The following is a 17,245-nucleotide window of genomic DNA, read 5'->3' on the forward strand; positions in this document are numbered from 1 at the left end:
GCGAGGCCTCGCTCCAAGGGGCGTGCCCCGCCGCCCGTCGCGGCGTCCAGCGCGGGTGGTGACGGCGTGACCCGGAAGGTCAGACGCGTGCAGGCCTGGCGAAGGTCGTGACCTGTATCTGTGGCCCCTGCTCTGCCCGCAGCGTACCGCACGGATGAAGGCCAGCCGTGGGTCCTGCCGGTGGTGAGGAAGGTGGAGCAGCTGATCGCTGGGGACGGCAGCCTCAACCACGAGTATCTGCCCATCCTCGGCCTGCCTGAGTTCCGCGCCAACGCCTCCCGCATCGCGCTGGGCGACGACAGCCCGGCCATTGCACAGAAGAGGGTGGGTCTGCTGTCCCAGCTCGCTCTGCCAATTGCCATGCCCTGTGCACGCAGGCTGACCCTGTGGCTTCTTTCTCTTTTCCAGGTTGGAAGTGTCCAGGGCTTGGGTGGGACAGGCGCTCTGCGTATAGGTGCTGAGTTCCTAAGGCGTTGGTATAATGGGAATAACAACACTTCCACTCCTGTGTACGTCTCGTCCCCAACATGGGGTGAGTGCTGCCCCAGTGCTGCTTCCTCCCTCCAGGGTACTGGAGACCAAGGGAGTCCTTCTTTTTCTGGTACTGGAGACCAAGGGAGTCCTTCTTTTTCTGGGTGAAGGCTGTGTGTCTCTGTGTTTTGGTGCTATTTGGGGAGCTATTGGGACAGGAGGAGGTGCTTTGCTGGACTCACATCTCATGATCCGTGACTTCTTTCCTCAGAGAACCACAACTCTGTATTTATGGATGCTGGGTTTAAAGACATTAGAACCTACCGCTACTGGGATGCTGCCAAGAGGGGGTTGGACCTCCAGGGGCTGCTGGATGACATGGAGGTGAGTAAAACAGGGATGGGATGGGATGGGATGGGCTGAGCCTGGTCCAGGGCAGTCAGCAGACGGTTGAGCTCTGGAAGTGCATCCCTGCTGTTGGTGCCCAGAGCAGCTCACAGCCTCTCTCTGTGCCATGGGTGCTTTGATGTGGTACTACATATGACGGAGACCTGCTCTCTCCCCAGAAAGCCCCAGAGTTCTCCATTTTCATCCTCCATGCCTGTGCACACAACCCAACGGGTACAGACCCTACTCCAGACCAGTGGAAGCAGATTGCTGCTGTTATGAAGGTATGAGCTTCTGACTGGGCTATATCAGTGTGGGGTGGACAGAAAGTTCTTGTGCTAGCTGGTGCACTTGCATCCAAATCAGGATCCAGGGAATGGCATGAGATGTGGCAGGAACTAGAAGTGTCCCATAAGGCAGGTATTGAAGGGAGAGGCTACCAGGATACTGAAAGTCTGTGCTGTGAGAATAGAGGGCTCAGAGGATGGAAACATCCCACTTCTGCTCATGCCTCCAAACTCTTACCTTCAGACTCAGTAGGAGAGGCTGCAATGAGGATTTTCTGTGCTAGAAAGATTCTCTGGGGGCACCTGCTTTTCGCAGGTGCTCAATACTAGGATATAAGACAGTGCTTATCTTGTGCCCTGCTTCCTTTAGAATAGGAAGGAGAGAACTGCTACAGTTTTCTTTTGCATTTGACCTTTTCTTGACCACCTCAGTCTTCCTTTACCTCTAGTGAAAAGACTGTAATCTGATGTTTCTGGGCAATGTTTCCTTTGTATTCATCTAGAAGCTCAGTAATCATTTGCCCTCCAGTGGAGACAGTGGTGGGGGTTAAAGTGAAGGTTGTGGAAAAGGGATTTCCCTCTAACATTGTTCCTCCTTACAGCGACGGTGCCTGTTTCCGTTCTTCGACTCGGCGTATCAAGGTTTTGCCTCTGGCAGCCTGGACAAGGATGCCTGGGCTGTGCGATACTTTGTCTCCGAGGGCTTTGAGCTCTTCTGTGCACAGTCGTTTTCCAAGAACTTTGGGCTCTACAGTGAGTGTCTGGTAGTAAGCTGCCCCAGAGGCATCATACCCAGACATATGGGGCTGGCATGCTTGGAGGATGGCAGAGCCCTGCTTTGCAGCAATGTGTAGGACCAGTTACTGATTTCTCTTGGCTTGTCTACAGATGAACGTGTGGGGAACTTGACTGTGGTGGGGAAGGATGAAGACAACGTGCAGCGTGTGCTTTCCCAGATGGAGAAGATTGTGCGTACCACTTGGTCCAACCCTCCCTCACAGGGAGCACGCATTGTGGCGACTACACTTACTTCCCCACAGCTCTTTGCTGAGTGGTAGGTGTCTTAGGACCACTGGAGAGGGGAAGGAGAGGTTTTCTCTGTGGGTGTTAGGCTCTAAACCAGGTAGGTGCCTGCTCTCACTCTCTGCTTCTTGCTGCTTCAGGAAGGACAATGTGAAGACAATGGCAGATCGGGTCTTGCTGATGCGGTCAGAGCTCCGGTCTCGCCTGGAGTCCCTTGGGACCCCGGGCACCTGGAACCACATCACAGATCAAATTGGCATGTTTAGCTTTACAGGGTTGAACCGTAAGTACAAAGTACAGCTCTGGTGCTGCCTTAGGAAGGGAAGTGGGGATTGGGTGAAGAAGGTGGTGCTGAGGGTGAAATGGGCTGAAGTCAAGGAAGGAATTTCTTGGGGGACCTGATATTGCTGCTGTTGTAGCTAGGTGGGGCTGAAGCATCAGCATTTTAGCGTCCAGTGCTGAAAGTATTTTGCTTATTGTGGAAGGTTCAAGCAGCTTAACCTGGTTCTTCAGTCTTTTCTAAGCTTTGGAATTACTGCTCTGACCTGATGTCTGATTGCTTCCCCAGCTAAGCAAGTGGAGTACATGATCAAAGAAAAACACATCTACCTGATGGCTAGTGGGCGCATCAACATGTGTGGTCTGACTACCAAGAACCTGGACTATGTGGCCAAGTCCATCCATGAAGCTGTCACAAAAATCCAGTGAAGCACACGAACAACCAAACCTACATGAACTCACCAAAGTTGTAATGTGTAGTCCTGTCTTACCCATAGCTTGCTATGTCCACACCTCTTGGGGTTTAATAAAGATGGGAGCAGTAGCTCAATCAGGGATAGTCTTATTTTGATCTTCAATGAAGTACCCCTTGCAATATGATAAGCCCCAAGAGGTGGGGGCAGTATGAGCTGCCTTAGTTCTTGTTTGACAGCAGCCTGGTCTTCAGGCACTTAGAGCTGCATCTTTAGCACATTCAGATCAACTCCTTACACTGATCTGTTTGATCTAGGCTAAGTCCTGTGCCCGTGCAATGCGCTATGGGTTAACAGCCCAAATAGTTGTTCTCTGAGACAAGTTGTCAACTGTTGTCATTTGGTAGTATTTTGTGTAGGGGCAAAGCTGTTGCTAGCTTTCCTCCACACATTTCTGAGCCTGATGCGAGCAAACATTTGTAACTGTGATTCCGTAATGTTGCTGACAGAAAATTAAATATTCATCTCTGAATGCTATCCCTGCCTTGTGTGATGTCTTTCCTGTGTGAGCACTGCCTGCCGTGCTGGCAGCTTGCTGGTGGAAGGGCACACACTGTGGAGCTGTACCAATTGGCACAGTAAGGTGAAGGTGACTCCTTTTCTCTGCATCCTGCTGCCTTCAGGCTATGCCGACCTCTTCCGTGCTGAGGTTAAAGCATTGGCATCTTGCTTTGCCCATCGGGCTTCACTCCATGTGATTCAAGAGGTTTCCCTTTCTCCCTTGCTGCATGTTGCATGTCTGATCACTGTTGCTATTAATTGAGCACAGTCTTATTGGAGTAGTGTAGTTTAGAGCTCCCTGTAATTCTGCATGTGGCTGACCAGTTTTTCATGTCTGTCTTATTCCTGCTTCCCCTGATGTACTGTCTGCCCTATTCTGTCTGTGCTTCCTTGCTGGATGTCCATGTGATACCCAGCCATCTGGCCTCTCTCCCTGGCCCTGAGTTCCTGGCCTATGGATAGTTCCTGTTTTTTTTTTTTTCTGCAAACTGCTGGTGAACCACTACTTTGGCTTTAGTGGGTTCTGTTAGCAACATCCTGGGCTTCTGGCACTGAAAAAGTGCTAGGACCATCTGCTGCAGTCAGGAGCTGATATTGCCACCTTGAAACAACAGACTCCTGCCAAGGTCTTGATGAGGAAAGTGGATCAGCCTTATTTCTTTGGGTCAGTCAGTGATAGCCTTCAGGGATTTTGCTTATGCTACAGGTTAGAATGTAAAGGGGGAAACTGCATTTCTCCTTTGCTGTGTTTGCAGAGTGCATTCAGTCTCTGGTTTTGTCTGCAGTCTGTGAAATGAAGCAGATGCTTTGTGGCCTTCAGGAAGCTTCCACTGCTTCCCTTGTCAGGCCAAGGGGATTAATGCATCTTCTTATGTCTCTGTCTTTCTCAAAGTGGTTAATTTGCATCACACAAATGTGAGACTGAGGCAGTATTTTCTCTACAGTGGGAGCTTTTTCTCTTCTTGGTGCCCACCCACAGATGGGATGATGATGGTTAAAGGATGACTTCTAGGGCTGATCTCAAGGGATAGAGTCTGTTATTTCTGACATATGGTTACACTGCTCAGGGACCTCCAGGCATGGAGCTTGTACTAGCACTCTGCTATGCTTACCACGCTTATTTTTCTAATGAGTGACCTAAATTTCTCTTTTCCTATGGTGTAAGCTCATTATCCATTATCTCACTTACCATGGCAACAGAGAACAGATTATTCCTTTTCTCTTTTCCAAGAGCTTTATATGTACTTGCCAGCTTCCTCTTTCCCCTTCTTATCTTCCACCAGTTCAGATTCTGTGACCTCGTTTCCCTCAGCCTCTCTGGGCAGGTTGTTTTCCAGCCCTTGCTTTCCCCTGGCCTCCTGTCAATTGCTTTGTTTCCTTAGTGGGGCAGGCTCCAGGCAGGGATGCCGTTATTCCAGCTGAGGTTTTATCAGCACTGCTGGACCATGAGATTTCTTCCACTATCTCAAGCTGTACTCCAGCACATGTATTATTAACTCCTGTTCTCCCTCCCCAGCCCTTGTCTGTGTTGCTGCAGTCTAACCCTTGCCCAGGAGCCCGTCCTCACACACAGCAGGAGGAGCTGTCCCTGCACCCATCAACATAAACAGGGCATCGCTCAGGGAGAAATCACTTTTAATGTTGACATCCCTGTTGCTTTCAGCCTCTACAAAACTACAGACCGGTCGGTGCTGACCTGCAGGCTTGGCACAAGCCTGCCTCACGCAGAGGATGGTCAATGCGGCGTGGAGCAGCCGGTCATGGGGATGAGCTGTGCTCCCGTGCCGGGCTGCGGCGATGTCGGTGTGCGCTGCGGCTGGGCACGGCACTGGGCACGGCACAGACGTGTACTGGGGCCCTGAGCTGTGGGTGGCACCCCCCAAATACCATTGTCTCCTTATGGCGGAGAGCACGTGTGTGCAGTGCCCAGCGGGGGGGGGGGCTCTGGGCCTCGCAGGATGGGGATGCGCAATGATGCTGAGGGTGCTGTGGCTTGGGCTGCCCCTCCCTGTGCTGCCCGCAGGGAACACTTCTCCCCCTTTCCTTTCTCCACTTCTTCCTTGAGACCAGGTACTACCAGGGAGCAGCTGGGCCGGGGCCCTTGGGCTCCAGCAAGCTGCTCCGTGCCACTAGATGCTTCAGTCCCCGCAGTGTGTCCTTTGGCCTGGGGATGGGGCTCTGCAGTCCCGCAGGGAGGGGCGGCACGAGCGGGCGGGCAGAGCGAGTGCAGACCTGCTGCTGCTGGACGAGGGCCTTGCGGCAGGAGACCACCATGCTGCAGACCTGGAAGACACGCGCAGCCCAGTGCAGTCTGGAGCAACAGTATGAGTAGGGACTTCACTCTCTCTCTCTCTCTGCCCTCACCACTCTATGGGTGCCTGGGTTCTGTTGTTGCAGCCTTGCATCCTGCTGCAGCTTCCTGTTACGTGTATGCCTGTGCAGGGCTGCCTTTGCCTATTGCTGCTAAACATAGGGTGAGTCTTTCTGCACCTTCTATCATTTGGCTTTGCTGTTTGAACAGCACAAAACTTGATTTTGCAGTGTGAAAACCGACCGCCTGCTTGCTTGCGGGAGCAAAGGGCAGGCTCCTACCTGGGGTCCATGTGGGCCTCCAGCACCGTGCTCTGGCCACGCTGCTGCTCAGGTTATCAGTGGGGCGAGGTTGGAACTCTCTTCTGGCATCTGCTCACCCTCTGGTGACTGCCGCTGCCTGCGCTCACCTGCAGTAGCAGCACCAAGTGGCTGCTGGGCCTGGGGTGCTTGGGCTGGAGCAAGCCCTCCATGCATTTGGCATAAGGATGCAGAGCAGTTTGCTCAGTCACTCACTCAGTGATCTCAGCAGCCTCTTGCCCAAAGTCTCCTCGGAACTGCTGGGAGAGGAGCCGCTCCCGACCTCTCTTCCTGAGGACTCTGCCTCCAGCCCAGGGCCGCAGCACTCCCTGTCTGCAAGAGCCCAGCCTGCCTGCAGTGCCCCGGGGCAGCCCGAGCCCCCACTGCCCCTGAGCTCTGCCCCCAGCCAAACTCACCCTGCTGCTCACCACCGTCCTGCTGCTCTGCCAACTCCTCCTGGATGAAGGGGATGGCCTCCATGCGCAGGCACACAGAGTCACTGGGGCTGCGCTGACCCTCAGACCGGCTGTTCCTCTCAATCAGGAGGGTGGTGGTATCCTCTTTGGGTGTTTGTGGGGTGCCCCGAGCTGTTGAAGCCTTTGTTGAGTCCCTGTCAAAGGCTTCCACATCAGGGGACTGGGGCGAGCTGTCCATGCGGCTGGCCACCAGTGCGTTCTGGTACTGCTGCCGGGTCACCTGGGCACACAGAAGGACATTCACAGCTTTGCAGGCAGCAGGGTGCTCCAAAGGATGCAGGGGTAGCACATCCTACCCAGCCATACCTTGACAAATTGGACATCACAAAGGATGTGCACGGAGTAGTCGGGAGTGTAGATGTTGTTGCTGCTGCTGTAGAGCTGCGTGGTGCTGCCCCCGTAGTCATTGTGCTCCCGGTTCGGGGACTCGGAGCGGTTGAGCCCGCTGCACCGCGAGGGGGACCGGTTCACTGGGGAGAGGTGGGAGGCAGAGAGAGGGGAGAGAAGAAGGGAGAGGACATCATGCATGGTCAGGTATCCTTGTTGCATCCAGCGGCTGTGCCCCATTGGCTCATCCATTCCTGGAAGAAGCACTTGGGGCAGGAGACCTCCACCCAGCTGTGGGGCAGCAGTGGCCATCCCACCTCCTGCCGTCCCCTTGTCACCCTGCTCCCCGACACCATCTTCCTGCTTTCCTTGTGCCACCCCATGCAGGGTGCAGTGCTCTCAGGGTCAAATGTGCCTGCTGCAGGGTGTCCCACAAAGCAAGCAGGGCAGCACACTGACCAATGGCCTGTGATATACAGCGTGATTTTGTCTGGTCAGTGATTTATTAGGGAACAAAGGCAGCTTGCTTCTCACAGTGGTGACATCAACATATCGCTGACTTTGCTCTGCTGCTAAAATGCCCTCCTGATTTCAGTTCCCAGAAAGCAAGCTCAGCAGGTCAGCATGCACGTGGAGCTGTGGCTAACCACGGTCAGCAGCAGTAAGCAGACAGGAAACATAAGCACCACATGCAGGAAATTAAATTTATGGGAAGTGCAAAAAAAGCCCAATCCATTTAAGGCTCTTGTTTCTCCCCACCCCCTTTTTTATGGGTCGAGGCAGGTGAGGCACCTGCAGGGCTGTCCGTGCCAGGTGCCATTACCTGGAGAGCCAGCCAGGGAGTCCCCTCTGCTGAAGGCGAAGGTACGGGACACTGAGACAGGCACTGCAGGGAGAGGTGTGGGAGGGCAGGGAGGGGACATGTAAGAAGGAGCACATACCAAGAGGAAAAATAAAGATGTAATTATGCACCAAGCTGGGCCCCAAACTCCCTGCTCCTCCCCCAGTGACTCTTCTGGGCTCCAAACTCTCTGCTCCTCCCCCAGTGACTCTTCTTTGTGTCATCCCTGGACAAAAACCTAATGCAAATAAACATCTGAGCACAGGCAGCAGTGCTGAGTACTGAAGCTGAGAAGCTTCATCCCGCTGGGAGCAAAAGTCCAAGTGATAGCAGTGGAGAAATGTGCCTGACCTCCTGCTTTGCCCTGCTCCAGGCTTCACACCTGCCCTGGCCACCAACACCAATAAGGGAGTTGTATAACCAGAGTTAATTAATAACCAGTTGTTAAATACCCAAGAGTTGGCATTTGCATCAGCATGTCATTTCTCCACTGAGCTCTGGAGCAGCGCTAGAGCTGCTCATTGGGGAGCACACCCACTGCCCCTCCAGTGCCACGAGAGGTGCCTCTAAATACCTACGCAGGAAGGAGGATCCCGCCAGGCTGCCCACTTTCCGCACATCGTTATCTGCAATGACAGCAAGGACGCATGAGCTGCACAGGAGGGGTGCTGTGTGCATCTCACCCTTGTCCCACAGTGAGCAGAAGTGAGGGCAGGGCTGGAGGGCCCACAGAGCCCTTACCCGAGGAGATGACAGCCATGATGGCAGGGACTCCATAGTAAGTGAATGCCCCGTTCTCAAAGCGCAGCCCTTCCTTGCCAACCTCCACCTCCACTTTTCCCTGGAAGGAGGAGGGAAACCCACTCAGAAAGGCCACCCTGTGCCGCCCTGTGTCAACCCATGTCAACACGTGGCCACCCCGCACCCCTCTGCCCCACACCTGCAGGATGAGCACAAAGTAGTCGACGGGGCGGTTGCGCTGGTAGAGGTAGTGCTCTGCTGCCTTCTTGTTCTTGCGGTCATACTTCAGCTCCTGGATGACATTGGGGTGCTTGAGGAGCCGCAGCAAGATCTTCTCGGAGAGGTAAGGGGACTTGAAGGGCTCCACCTCTATGAGGAGGCAACACAGGGGTGCTCAGTGGGGCTGGAGGACAATGTGGGGTGCTGGGAGCCCATTTCCCCACAGCACTTGCACCTCAGTGCATGCTGAGCCAAACTCAAGGCCATCGCATCCCATTTCTCCCTCACGCTAAGGGTACCTGTAGCCATGAAGCGATGTGTCGCCAGCAGGAGCTGTGGGGAGATCTTCACCCTCATCTCACTGTCTGACAGCCTGAAGATGGAGAAGTCCTGGGGCTTGCGGCCCCGGTGGGGCACACGTTCCTTTTTCCGGTTGTCCGCTGTGGGCAGAGAGTGGAGGTTAACCACAAAGGCACACCTGGCTCACATCGCGGCGGGGCAGCAGAGGGGTGGACAAACCATGCTGGGCAGCACCTGGGAGGCAAAGCACGCTGCTGCCTTTGGAACAAGGCTAGGGCTGGTCTGCCTCCAGCACTAAATGTTCCTTAACATTGGACCAACATCTCTCTATCATCCTTGTCAGGGGAAGGACGGCAGTTTGCTTTGCCCCTTTCCTACCCACACCTCTGCCTGTCTGTGGGCTCCCACCCTGGCTTCTGCAACTGCAGTAGCTGCTCCAGGACACTAACTGTACAGATCCGTCTCATCCAGGATCTCGGATTTGATGATCTCCTCAATGACATCCTCAAGAGTGACAATGCCCATCACCTCGTAGAACGGGTCTCCTTCCCCTTCGTTGTTCACCCGCTGCACGATGGCCAGGTGAGACTTCCCTGCAGGGAGAGAGCAGACAATAAGATCTCCACCTGGCCAGAGGCATCCCGGCACTGTGGGTCAGTGAGACGGGTCTGGTGAGACACGGACAAGGCCACAGCCACACCTCAAAGCTGTCCCATTGCCTGAACCAGCTGCTCCCTCCACCAGCTGCTTATCCATGGCCTCACTGGCATGAGAAAGCTCCAATGGAGGAAGGAGACAGCATCATCCAGCACAGAAATATGAGCGTGTCTTTGGGCTGTATTGATGTCCCCAACCCCCCAGTGTTTGCTCATTCCGTTGTTAATTATCTTTCCTACCAAATTGCCAGGATTAGCTCCCCCACAATCCATCACTGTCTGGACGATACTAATGCCTCTCCTAAAACACAGGCAAAGCCTCCAGCCTTTCGCAATGGCAGCTGATTTTAATACAAAAATGCATATGTTTGTTTGCAGCTTTCAGCTCATCTGCAGAATCCTGGGCAAACCATCTGGACATGGAGTCTGAATACTTTGCAAGCCATCAGCTTACATGAGAACATCTTCTCCAAACACTGCCATGATGGCACCACATTACCTTACATAGGCTGGGACCAGAGCTTTCCTTCAGCTGAAGTGACAGTGACCCCTGCACAGCAGTGCCCGTGGTTCCCAATCACAGTGTCACCCCCAGTGAGCTGGTGGCTGTGCTGACACACTCTCAGCTTTCTTGCTTTTGGCACCTTTTGAGCATCACTATCTGTGTTCACATGTCCTGCTCTCTGTAAGCTGTTTTGACTTGCTCAGCTTCTCCTTTCCTTTACTGTCTGTCCTGCTCTCTGCTCCTCAGCAGCTCACCTAGAACCCAGCCTCCAAGCCCTGTACAACCTTTGGATTTCCAGCCTACCAACAGCACTGCTGTGCTGACTTCTGTGCTGACTTCCTGCAGCTCCTGTGTGGGCTCTGAACCTCTTGTTTTGCTGAAAACTAAAAACATCCTTCATCAGCACCACATCCACCAGCTTCCTTCCTGCTTGTTCTCCATCTCCCTAGGGTCTCCCCTTGCAGCACTCTGTGCCTGCAGCATGCAAATCCTAACCCTACCACGGGCACTGCAGGATCCTAAGGGAAGCTGAAAACAACCTTTTCTCCCCCAGAATCCAGAGCTGATCTCCTCAAGCAGCAGTGGTTACCCACGGAGGGACAGGGATGGGCAGTATGGAGCTGTCCTCATGGGGAACAGGCGACCTTCCAATAACCCTGTCCTGGATCTGGGACAAGCAAATGATGTTTCTCAGACAGAGATCAGCTTTATACATTGCTCACATTAAAGTTTGGGCATTTTCCACATGATAAATTCCCTCCTCCTCATACCAAGCTTTTATTGCAAGATTTTAGAGAGCAGCTCACCACCTCCCACGCCTACAGAATTAGAAACGAGAACATCACATCACAGCAAGTAGCAATGTTTTTCTTCCCAGAAAGCTGGAGATGCACTTTAAAAACCCAAATCAATAGCCTGGAGGTGCCGAACTTTCAGTGTGTTCCTGGGGCCAGGCTATTTCCCCCATTGTGCACAGCAGTTCGTGCACACTGTGTGTTCCGTGGGTAGTAAAGCAACATGGCTCGAGACTTGAAAAGCAAAAAGAAGCCGAGTTGGCTGCAGCACAGCAGCAACAGCTACGTTTCATCTCAGCAAGGTCCAACTTTTGAAAGCAGCTCCTTTGCCAAACCCCACTCCCAAGAGTTGGGGCCATCTGCTCTCTACGAGCCCTCGGGTGAGTGCAGAGAGGGGAGAAGTTATTTCTTTTGGCCCAGAGCTCATTGTTAATGACATTTACATGCAACCCAAAACCACCAGGCCCTTACAAAAAGCTTAGGTGCTACTTAAAGGCAGTCAGAGAGTAATGGAGGCCATTCTTCTTTTGGCCAAGCACCTCCACTGACGCTGTAATTTACAGAGAAACGGGACTCCAGCCCCATGCTCACACAGCAGCTAATCAGATTGCTTAGAGAGAACCCGGCACCATTAGGCTGGGAGGGTCTGACCACACCGGGGCAGAGCTAGGAGCCCTGTCAGACCGCTCAGGAGTTTCACAGAAAATAAACACTCAGAGCTATGCTATAAATCCCCAGATCTGCAGGCTGACATGCAGGTGAGCAGCACAGCAGGTGCCAATCAGTGGGCTGGGCTCACCCCCACTCCCCCACAGCTGCTTTTCCTTTGGGTCTGGTTTCCCAGCTGAGGGAGATGACCTCATTTTCAAAGTGCTGCTCTTGGAGCAGACCTTAAAATTTGGCAGCGAGGTGCCTTGCCTGTGACTTGGGTGTGGAGTTACATATGGGAGCTGCTGTGCTCACCCAGAGGATGGCTGGTGGTATGGAAACAGGTATAAGGGCTGGAGCTGGGTGAAATGGAATCAGTGTCTGAGGCAGGGTGATATAGGGATAGTGCAGGGGGTGGCAGCACTATCCAGCATCATCCTGCAGGTTTGCTTCAGTGGGAGTGCAGTCAAGAGAGATCAATTACTCAAACAAAACAAGAAGCTTGATCTAAAACACTTTATGAGCTGTGAAACTGATCCCAAAAGCTGCACTATTGTAACCATTGCTTGATGGCTCTAGTGGAATGAGTTATGAGGGCTAACAGCTCCAGCACTGTTGTCGCATATGGCTTCATGGAGGTATCACTGACACAGCAGTGAAACACTTGAGAATCAAAGCTGGTTTGGCAAATGTTAGAGCAAATGAGCAACTAACTTCATGTGTGCAAAGGGCATCTCTGTACAGGAAGCCCATAGGTGACTGAGTGCCTGCTCAGTGTGGATGCAACTGTAGTGACTTCTTTATGAGCTACGCAAAAGCTGCTCTTTTCAGTCAACAGCTTTTCTGAGAAGCTCGTGCCTTAATAATGCTGAATTACACAGCTAAAGCTTCTAGAAGGAGCTGATATCTGAACAGAAATCTGAAGCTTTATGCCTAATTTTAGAAGCCTTGAATTCTGGAAGTAATGGATGTACTCCAAAGTGCCCTTCCTGATGGGGGAACATAGTCCGAGCACACAGAGATGCCTTTGCTTGCAGGAAAGAAAGTGCTGTTGGCTAAATATAGCCCAGGATCCTTCCTTATTGTTTTTTATGTAGGTGCTCTGCCAGAGTAATGCTGAAGATGCCTTAGTGTTGTCTCTTGATCCATGAGATGAGCACTAAGCAGGTAATTTACTTTTGTGCATCAGGGTGATATGTGGGCACCTGGATCTGTGAGGAGTCACGGCTGTGAAAAGGGGAGAATGACACAACCTTACCTAGCTCAGGCTTTCCTTGGGGATGGGAACTCCATCTACATCCTTCTGTTTCTACTGGAGCACAAAAGTCTCTTGTACTCTGCTCTGGTGCTTTTCCTAATCCTAGGGAGAACTTGGGGAAAGATGGGGGCATGAGCTTTTTGGAGGAGCTGATGTATTACGGTTGGCAAAACAGATGAAGAAGGGCAAGGGGGAGATCAGAGCAGACACAATCTCATCTTCCATCAGCTGTATGTTGGCCTGCTTGGTATGCTGCTCCCTGCCCACAAATGGTAAACTCAAAACCTAAATATTTCCAAAGGGGCAATGCAGAATGTTTTTTAGAGGTGTCCTTGCTGTAGGCCACTTTATTCCTACCCATGAGGGAGGTGGCAGCTGGGTGTCCCGTCCCCCCCAACCCTGAAGGTCCCAGCTCAGTGCTGGGGCAGGGAGCAGCACAGCACTCACACAGTGAGGGTCAGAGCAGCGTTTTGGGGGGAAATGAGAGTTGCAGGTGGAGCTGCAGCATGATTCACCACCAGCAGCTTTTGTGTAGCAGCACCTCACCCACTTGCAGCCTGGCAGCTCAGGGTTCCTGTAGGCTCTGTTCTCACACAGTTGGAATATGGGCATTGCCCCACGAGGATGCCCAATAACCGTGGGTTCAGGAGGAGGGCTGCAAGAACAGCAGCTGAAATAGCACCGATCCCAGCTCCTGGCACACGTAAGCACCTTTCTCAGCTCTTTTCGATTTGCAGACCTCTAATAGAGGCTGTGGAGTATTTATAAAAGCAAAGACAGACCCCGGGGCAGAACTGTTCCCATCTCAGCAGGAAGCTCACTGCTGGAGGATTTACTTTTAGCAGCTTTTAAAAGGCACCAAACCATCAGAGAATAATTGGAGCTGCACCTCAGCCTCCGGCCTGTGGAGAGATGATGATGGCATGAGCAAATTTCTGCTGCTCCTATGCCAGAGGAAGGTGACCTGCAGAAAGGTGCCACTTCTGCACATAGAACTCCCCATAGGAAATGTGCCAGCAAAATCCATAAATGACTTTTAATAGAGAGAGACTGTGACTTCCCCAAAGCCACCTACAGAGCAGGGAGTTGCAGCTGGAGGAAGGGCTCCCCGTGGCTGCAGGGCTACAGGCATTGCTGTGGCTACCTGCAGGGGTTGGGGGGAGCAGGTTGTACTGACCATGGCATTGCATGCTGCCTGTATGCATACTGCTCTCCTCCTGGCTCTGTTCTCCCGAGGGCAGGTTTCTCTTAGTGGGACCTCATCTGCCCCTCTGCGTTGTTGTGCTTTGCTAAACTCGGTGCAGCAACCTGCAGCTGATGGTCTGCACAGGTAGGATCGCACAGTGAGGGAGAAGGAATGCATTGGGTAAACGGTGATAATGCAGTGTGAGAGCAGCAAGCCAGAGGGGAGAGAAAAAGGACAGAGCTGAGGGAGGTGTGAGAGAGAGTCGCAAAGCACTGTGCTTAATCATACGCTGACATTTTCAGTAGGAACAAATGTTTGTGTACTATGGCAAGGAGTTCAGGCAGGGAAACTGAGCACAGCTTTTGCATTATGCAAAAACTGACATTATAGATGTAGGGAATGTGGCAGAACATTAATCACTGCTGAAGCACAGATCTGAAAGTAAATACTGCTATCCAGGAAGGGAAGATTGAAAACCTGGTGAGTATAAGCATGGCAATAACCGAAAGAAACCAGAGATAGAGTAACTGTTAATCATGGGAGAAGGAAAAGAAAGTTAGGAAGGGGAAGTCGCTGTAGAGGCTTGTTGGGGATGGAAGTGCTTCTCGTTAGTTGGGACTTTCAATTCCTAGAAAGAGGCTGGATCCTATCAGCAGGAGCTGTTGCTGTCCTACACGCACCTGGGATGTGTGAAGTGCTGAATGCCCTCATTAGCAGCTCTGAACCAACCAGCCTGCTTGCTAATTAGCAGAGGTGTCACTGAAGACCTGGAAGTACAAAGCAACCTTGACTGGATCCAACAAGATACTTTGCTGTAATACAAATGGACACAGAAAATGAGACAGTGATGAAGTTTCTTAATAACAAATGGGAAATCTTTATTTTAGAAATTAAGTAGTCGAGTGAACTGGATTGGAGGCAGCTGGGAGCCAACGTATGTGGCAGTGTAGGAGCTGGAGCCTTTGAAACTGAGAGAAGAGTTAGGAGGGGCTCAAGACTGGGCTGGGGGCAGCCATCTACAGACATGACGTATTGGGGGTGAATGAAGGGCTGGAAATAGGAGAATGATGCATTAGAAGAGACCAGCAACAACAGGGGATAAGAACATGGTGAGGGAAAAGAGCTGGAACTACACACCGAGCTGGGTTAGGTTGTAAGACCAAAAGCAGGAGTTCTCAGCCACGAGGTTAGAAAACACGAGGAAAAATGACGGAGGAATAGAGAGAAGATTGAGGGACAGCTCTACAAGGAGCTGCAGCAAAATGCCCTAGAAGACCATGATGGCAAACAGATGTGGGGGAGGAAGAGCCTGAAGCAAAACGCCAGGAGTTAATGGAGCAAAGCAGCAGAAGGTAGAGAGCCTTCGCTAGAGATGGGGAACAAGTATGGGGAGAGCTGGTGGCAAGGTGTGTGAGTGCACTTGTCACTTGAGGGAGTGACACACAGAAAACACCTTCAAGGTGGAGGGGCAAGGAGAAAGGGCAGGGAGCTAAGCAACCACAGGTCCATTCCTATGGGTCTATTGATCCATAGGGTATCAGGCTGTCGAACAAATCTGGAAAGAGAAGTAGCTGAATGCGTCAAAGTAAATCTGATAAAGTGCAGGGAGGTTAATGGGGGAGACTGTGCCAGAGTCATCTGACACCACAGGGAACAGCTGACTCTGGGCAAGGCAGAGGTGGGGAGATCTCAAGTGAACTTTGTAACATATATGCAGGAAACCAAAGTGCAGAAAGAACTGCAAGGCATATGGTGCTTGGTGCTGTGCAGAGCTCCTCATCCTGTGTCCCCTGGAGGTGTTGGGGGTGCAGAGACAATCTGCATGTCCCCGTGTGCCCTCCTGCTATGCAGGAAACCGGTCTGCCGCTGCCCCCCACCTCTGAGAACCAGCAAGGGATGACTCAGAGGCTTTCTCTGTGTGGCGTGGAGCAGATTGGCCCTTCTCACATGATCAGCTCTGCTTGTGGCAGAGCAGCCGCAGGCAGCTGGGAGCTGTGTTACATAATGCAGGCTGGCACCGCTGCAGCCATTTCTTAAAGGTTTGCTCATCGCGGTGTGACATACTGAGCAACACACAGCAAAATGCTCACGGTTCCCAGTGGGGGAGAAACCACATGCTGTGTGTATTCTCAAGGAAGAGTTAATGAAACACAGCACAGCCTCACTGGGGCTGCTGGCAGCTGCGTTATGAATACTGCCACAGCTGTATAGAAAGCAGAGCTGTTTTTCTTCCTTTAAACCACGTGCTCAGAAACACTTTCTAGATCCTCTTCTCCCTCTAAGCTGAAAACGTGAGAACTGAGTAACGAGATGTCATCTGCCCTACGTTCCCCTGTGCAGAATAGAGTGATGAAAAGGGGGGTGGGCAGGCACCGAGCCACTCTGCGTCACCCTGAGACCCCATGGGATGCCTCATCCAGAGCACAGCAGCCACCGGTGCCAAAAGCTCTCATGACCTCAGTAGCACCATAGGCATGGCCACACTGCAGGCCTCAGTCCCCCCAGGGCTGTCTTACCAGAGGACTCCAAGTACATGCAGGGCCCGACTCCCCCCAGTACCCGTGGTACCTGCCGGGTCCTGTTGGAGGGTGACGCTGGGTGGGCTGAGCGGGGACTGGAGGGGATACAGGGGGAGCCCAGGGATGGCAGCCCCGCAGCCTCACCCTTCTTGAACTCCTCGAGCAGCGTGTCGAGGCGCGTGTCGTTGAAGACGCAGTGGAGCGGGCGCCGGTAGAAGCGGGTGACGGTCTGCAGCGGGGTGCAGTCATCGGGGTCAACAAAGGCCAGGTCTTTGACAAAGAGCAGGTCGACGATGTTGTCACGCCGGTCGCCCTCGTAGACGGGGATGCGCGTGTAGCCGGAGCGAAGGATCTCGGAGACGGTGGCGAAATCCAGCACAGCATCGGCGCGCAGCATGAAGCAGTCGGCCAGCGGCGTCAGCACGTCCTCCACCACTTTGGTGCGCAGCTCCAGCGCTCCCTGCACCATGGCCAACTCCTCCCGCACCAGGTCGCCGTGGGGCCCGGCGGCGCGCAGCGTCTCCAGCAGCCGCTCCCGCGTGGAGAAGACGCTGAGCTCCTGCCGGAGCGCCCAGTCCAGCAGCCGGCTGAGCGGGTAGCACAGCGGGAAAGCGGCCAGCATCAGCAGCCGGGTGAGGCACAGCGTGCGCGACGCGATGGCCAGCCCGTGCCGCGAGCACACCGAGTAGGGCAGCACCTCGCCGCCCAGGAAGACGGCGGCCGCGCACAGCAGCACCGGCAGCC

The 17,245-nt window shown here is 53.1% G+C and overlaps 2 protein-coding genes across 2 annotated transcripts; one reads left to right on the plus strand and one right to left on the minus strand.

Annotated features, from left to right (window-relative positions):
• Nucleotides 1-111: 111 nt before the first annotated feature.
• On the plus strand, nucleotides 112-3,397 carry GOT1 (glutamic-oxaloacetic transaminase 1; the record flags this gene model as incomplete). The annotated part of the gene is made up of 8 exons (XM_010714730.2): nucleotides 112-324; nucleotides 409-532; nucleotides 743-855; nucleotides 1,038-1,142; nucleotides 1,748-1,898; nucleotides 2,034-2,199; nucleotides 2,309-2,451; nucleotides 2,737-3,397. Coding segments are annotated over 8 exons (1,155 nt in total), but the record flags the coding sequence as incomplete, so codon positions are not given.
• On the minus strand, nucleotides 3,291-17,243 carry CNNM1 (cyclin and CBS domain divalent metal cation transport mediator 1; the record flags this gene model as incomplete). Its single annotated transcript, XM_031554587.1, has 12 exons — nucleotides 3,291-5,704; nucleotides 6,014-6,141; nucleotides 6,248-6,364; nucleotides 6,448-6,727; nucleotides 6,814-6,977; nucleotides 7,658-7,720; nucleotides 8,254-8,301; nucleotides 8,417-8,516; nucleotides 8,616-8,785; nucleotides 8,935-9,075; nucleotides 9,385-9,528; nucleotides 16,646-17,243. Coding segments are annotated over 11 exons (1,905 nt in total), but the record flags the coding sequence as incomplete, so codon positions are not given.
• Nucleotides 17,244-17,245: the final 2 nt, after the last annotated feature.

The sequence above is a fragment of the Meleagris gallopavo genome, chromosome 8 (assembly GCF_000146605.3).
Source record: "Meleagris gallopavo isolate NT-WF06-2002-E0010 breed Aviagen turkey brand Nicholas breeding stock chromosome 8, Turkey_5.1, whole genome shotgun sequence".
Classification (NCBI taxonomy): Eukaryota; Metazoa; Chordata; class Aves; order Galliformes; family Phasianidae; genus Meleagris; species Meleagris gallopavo.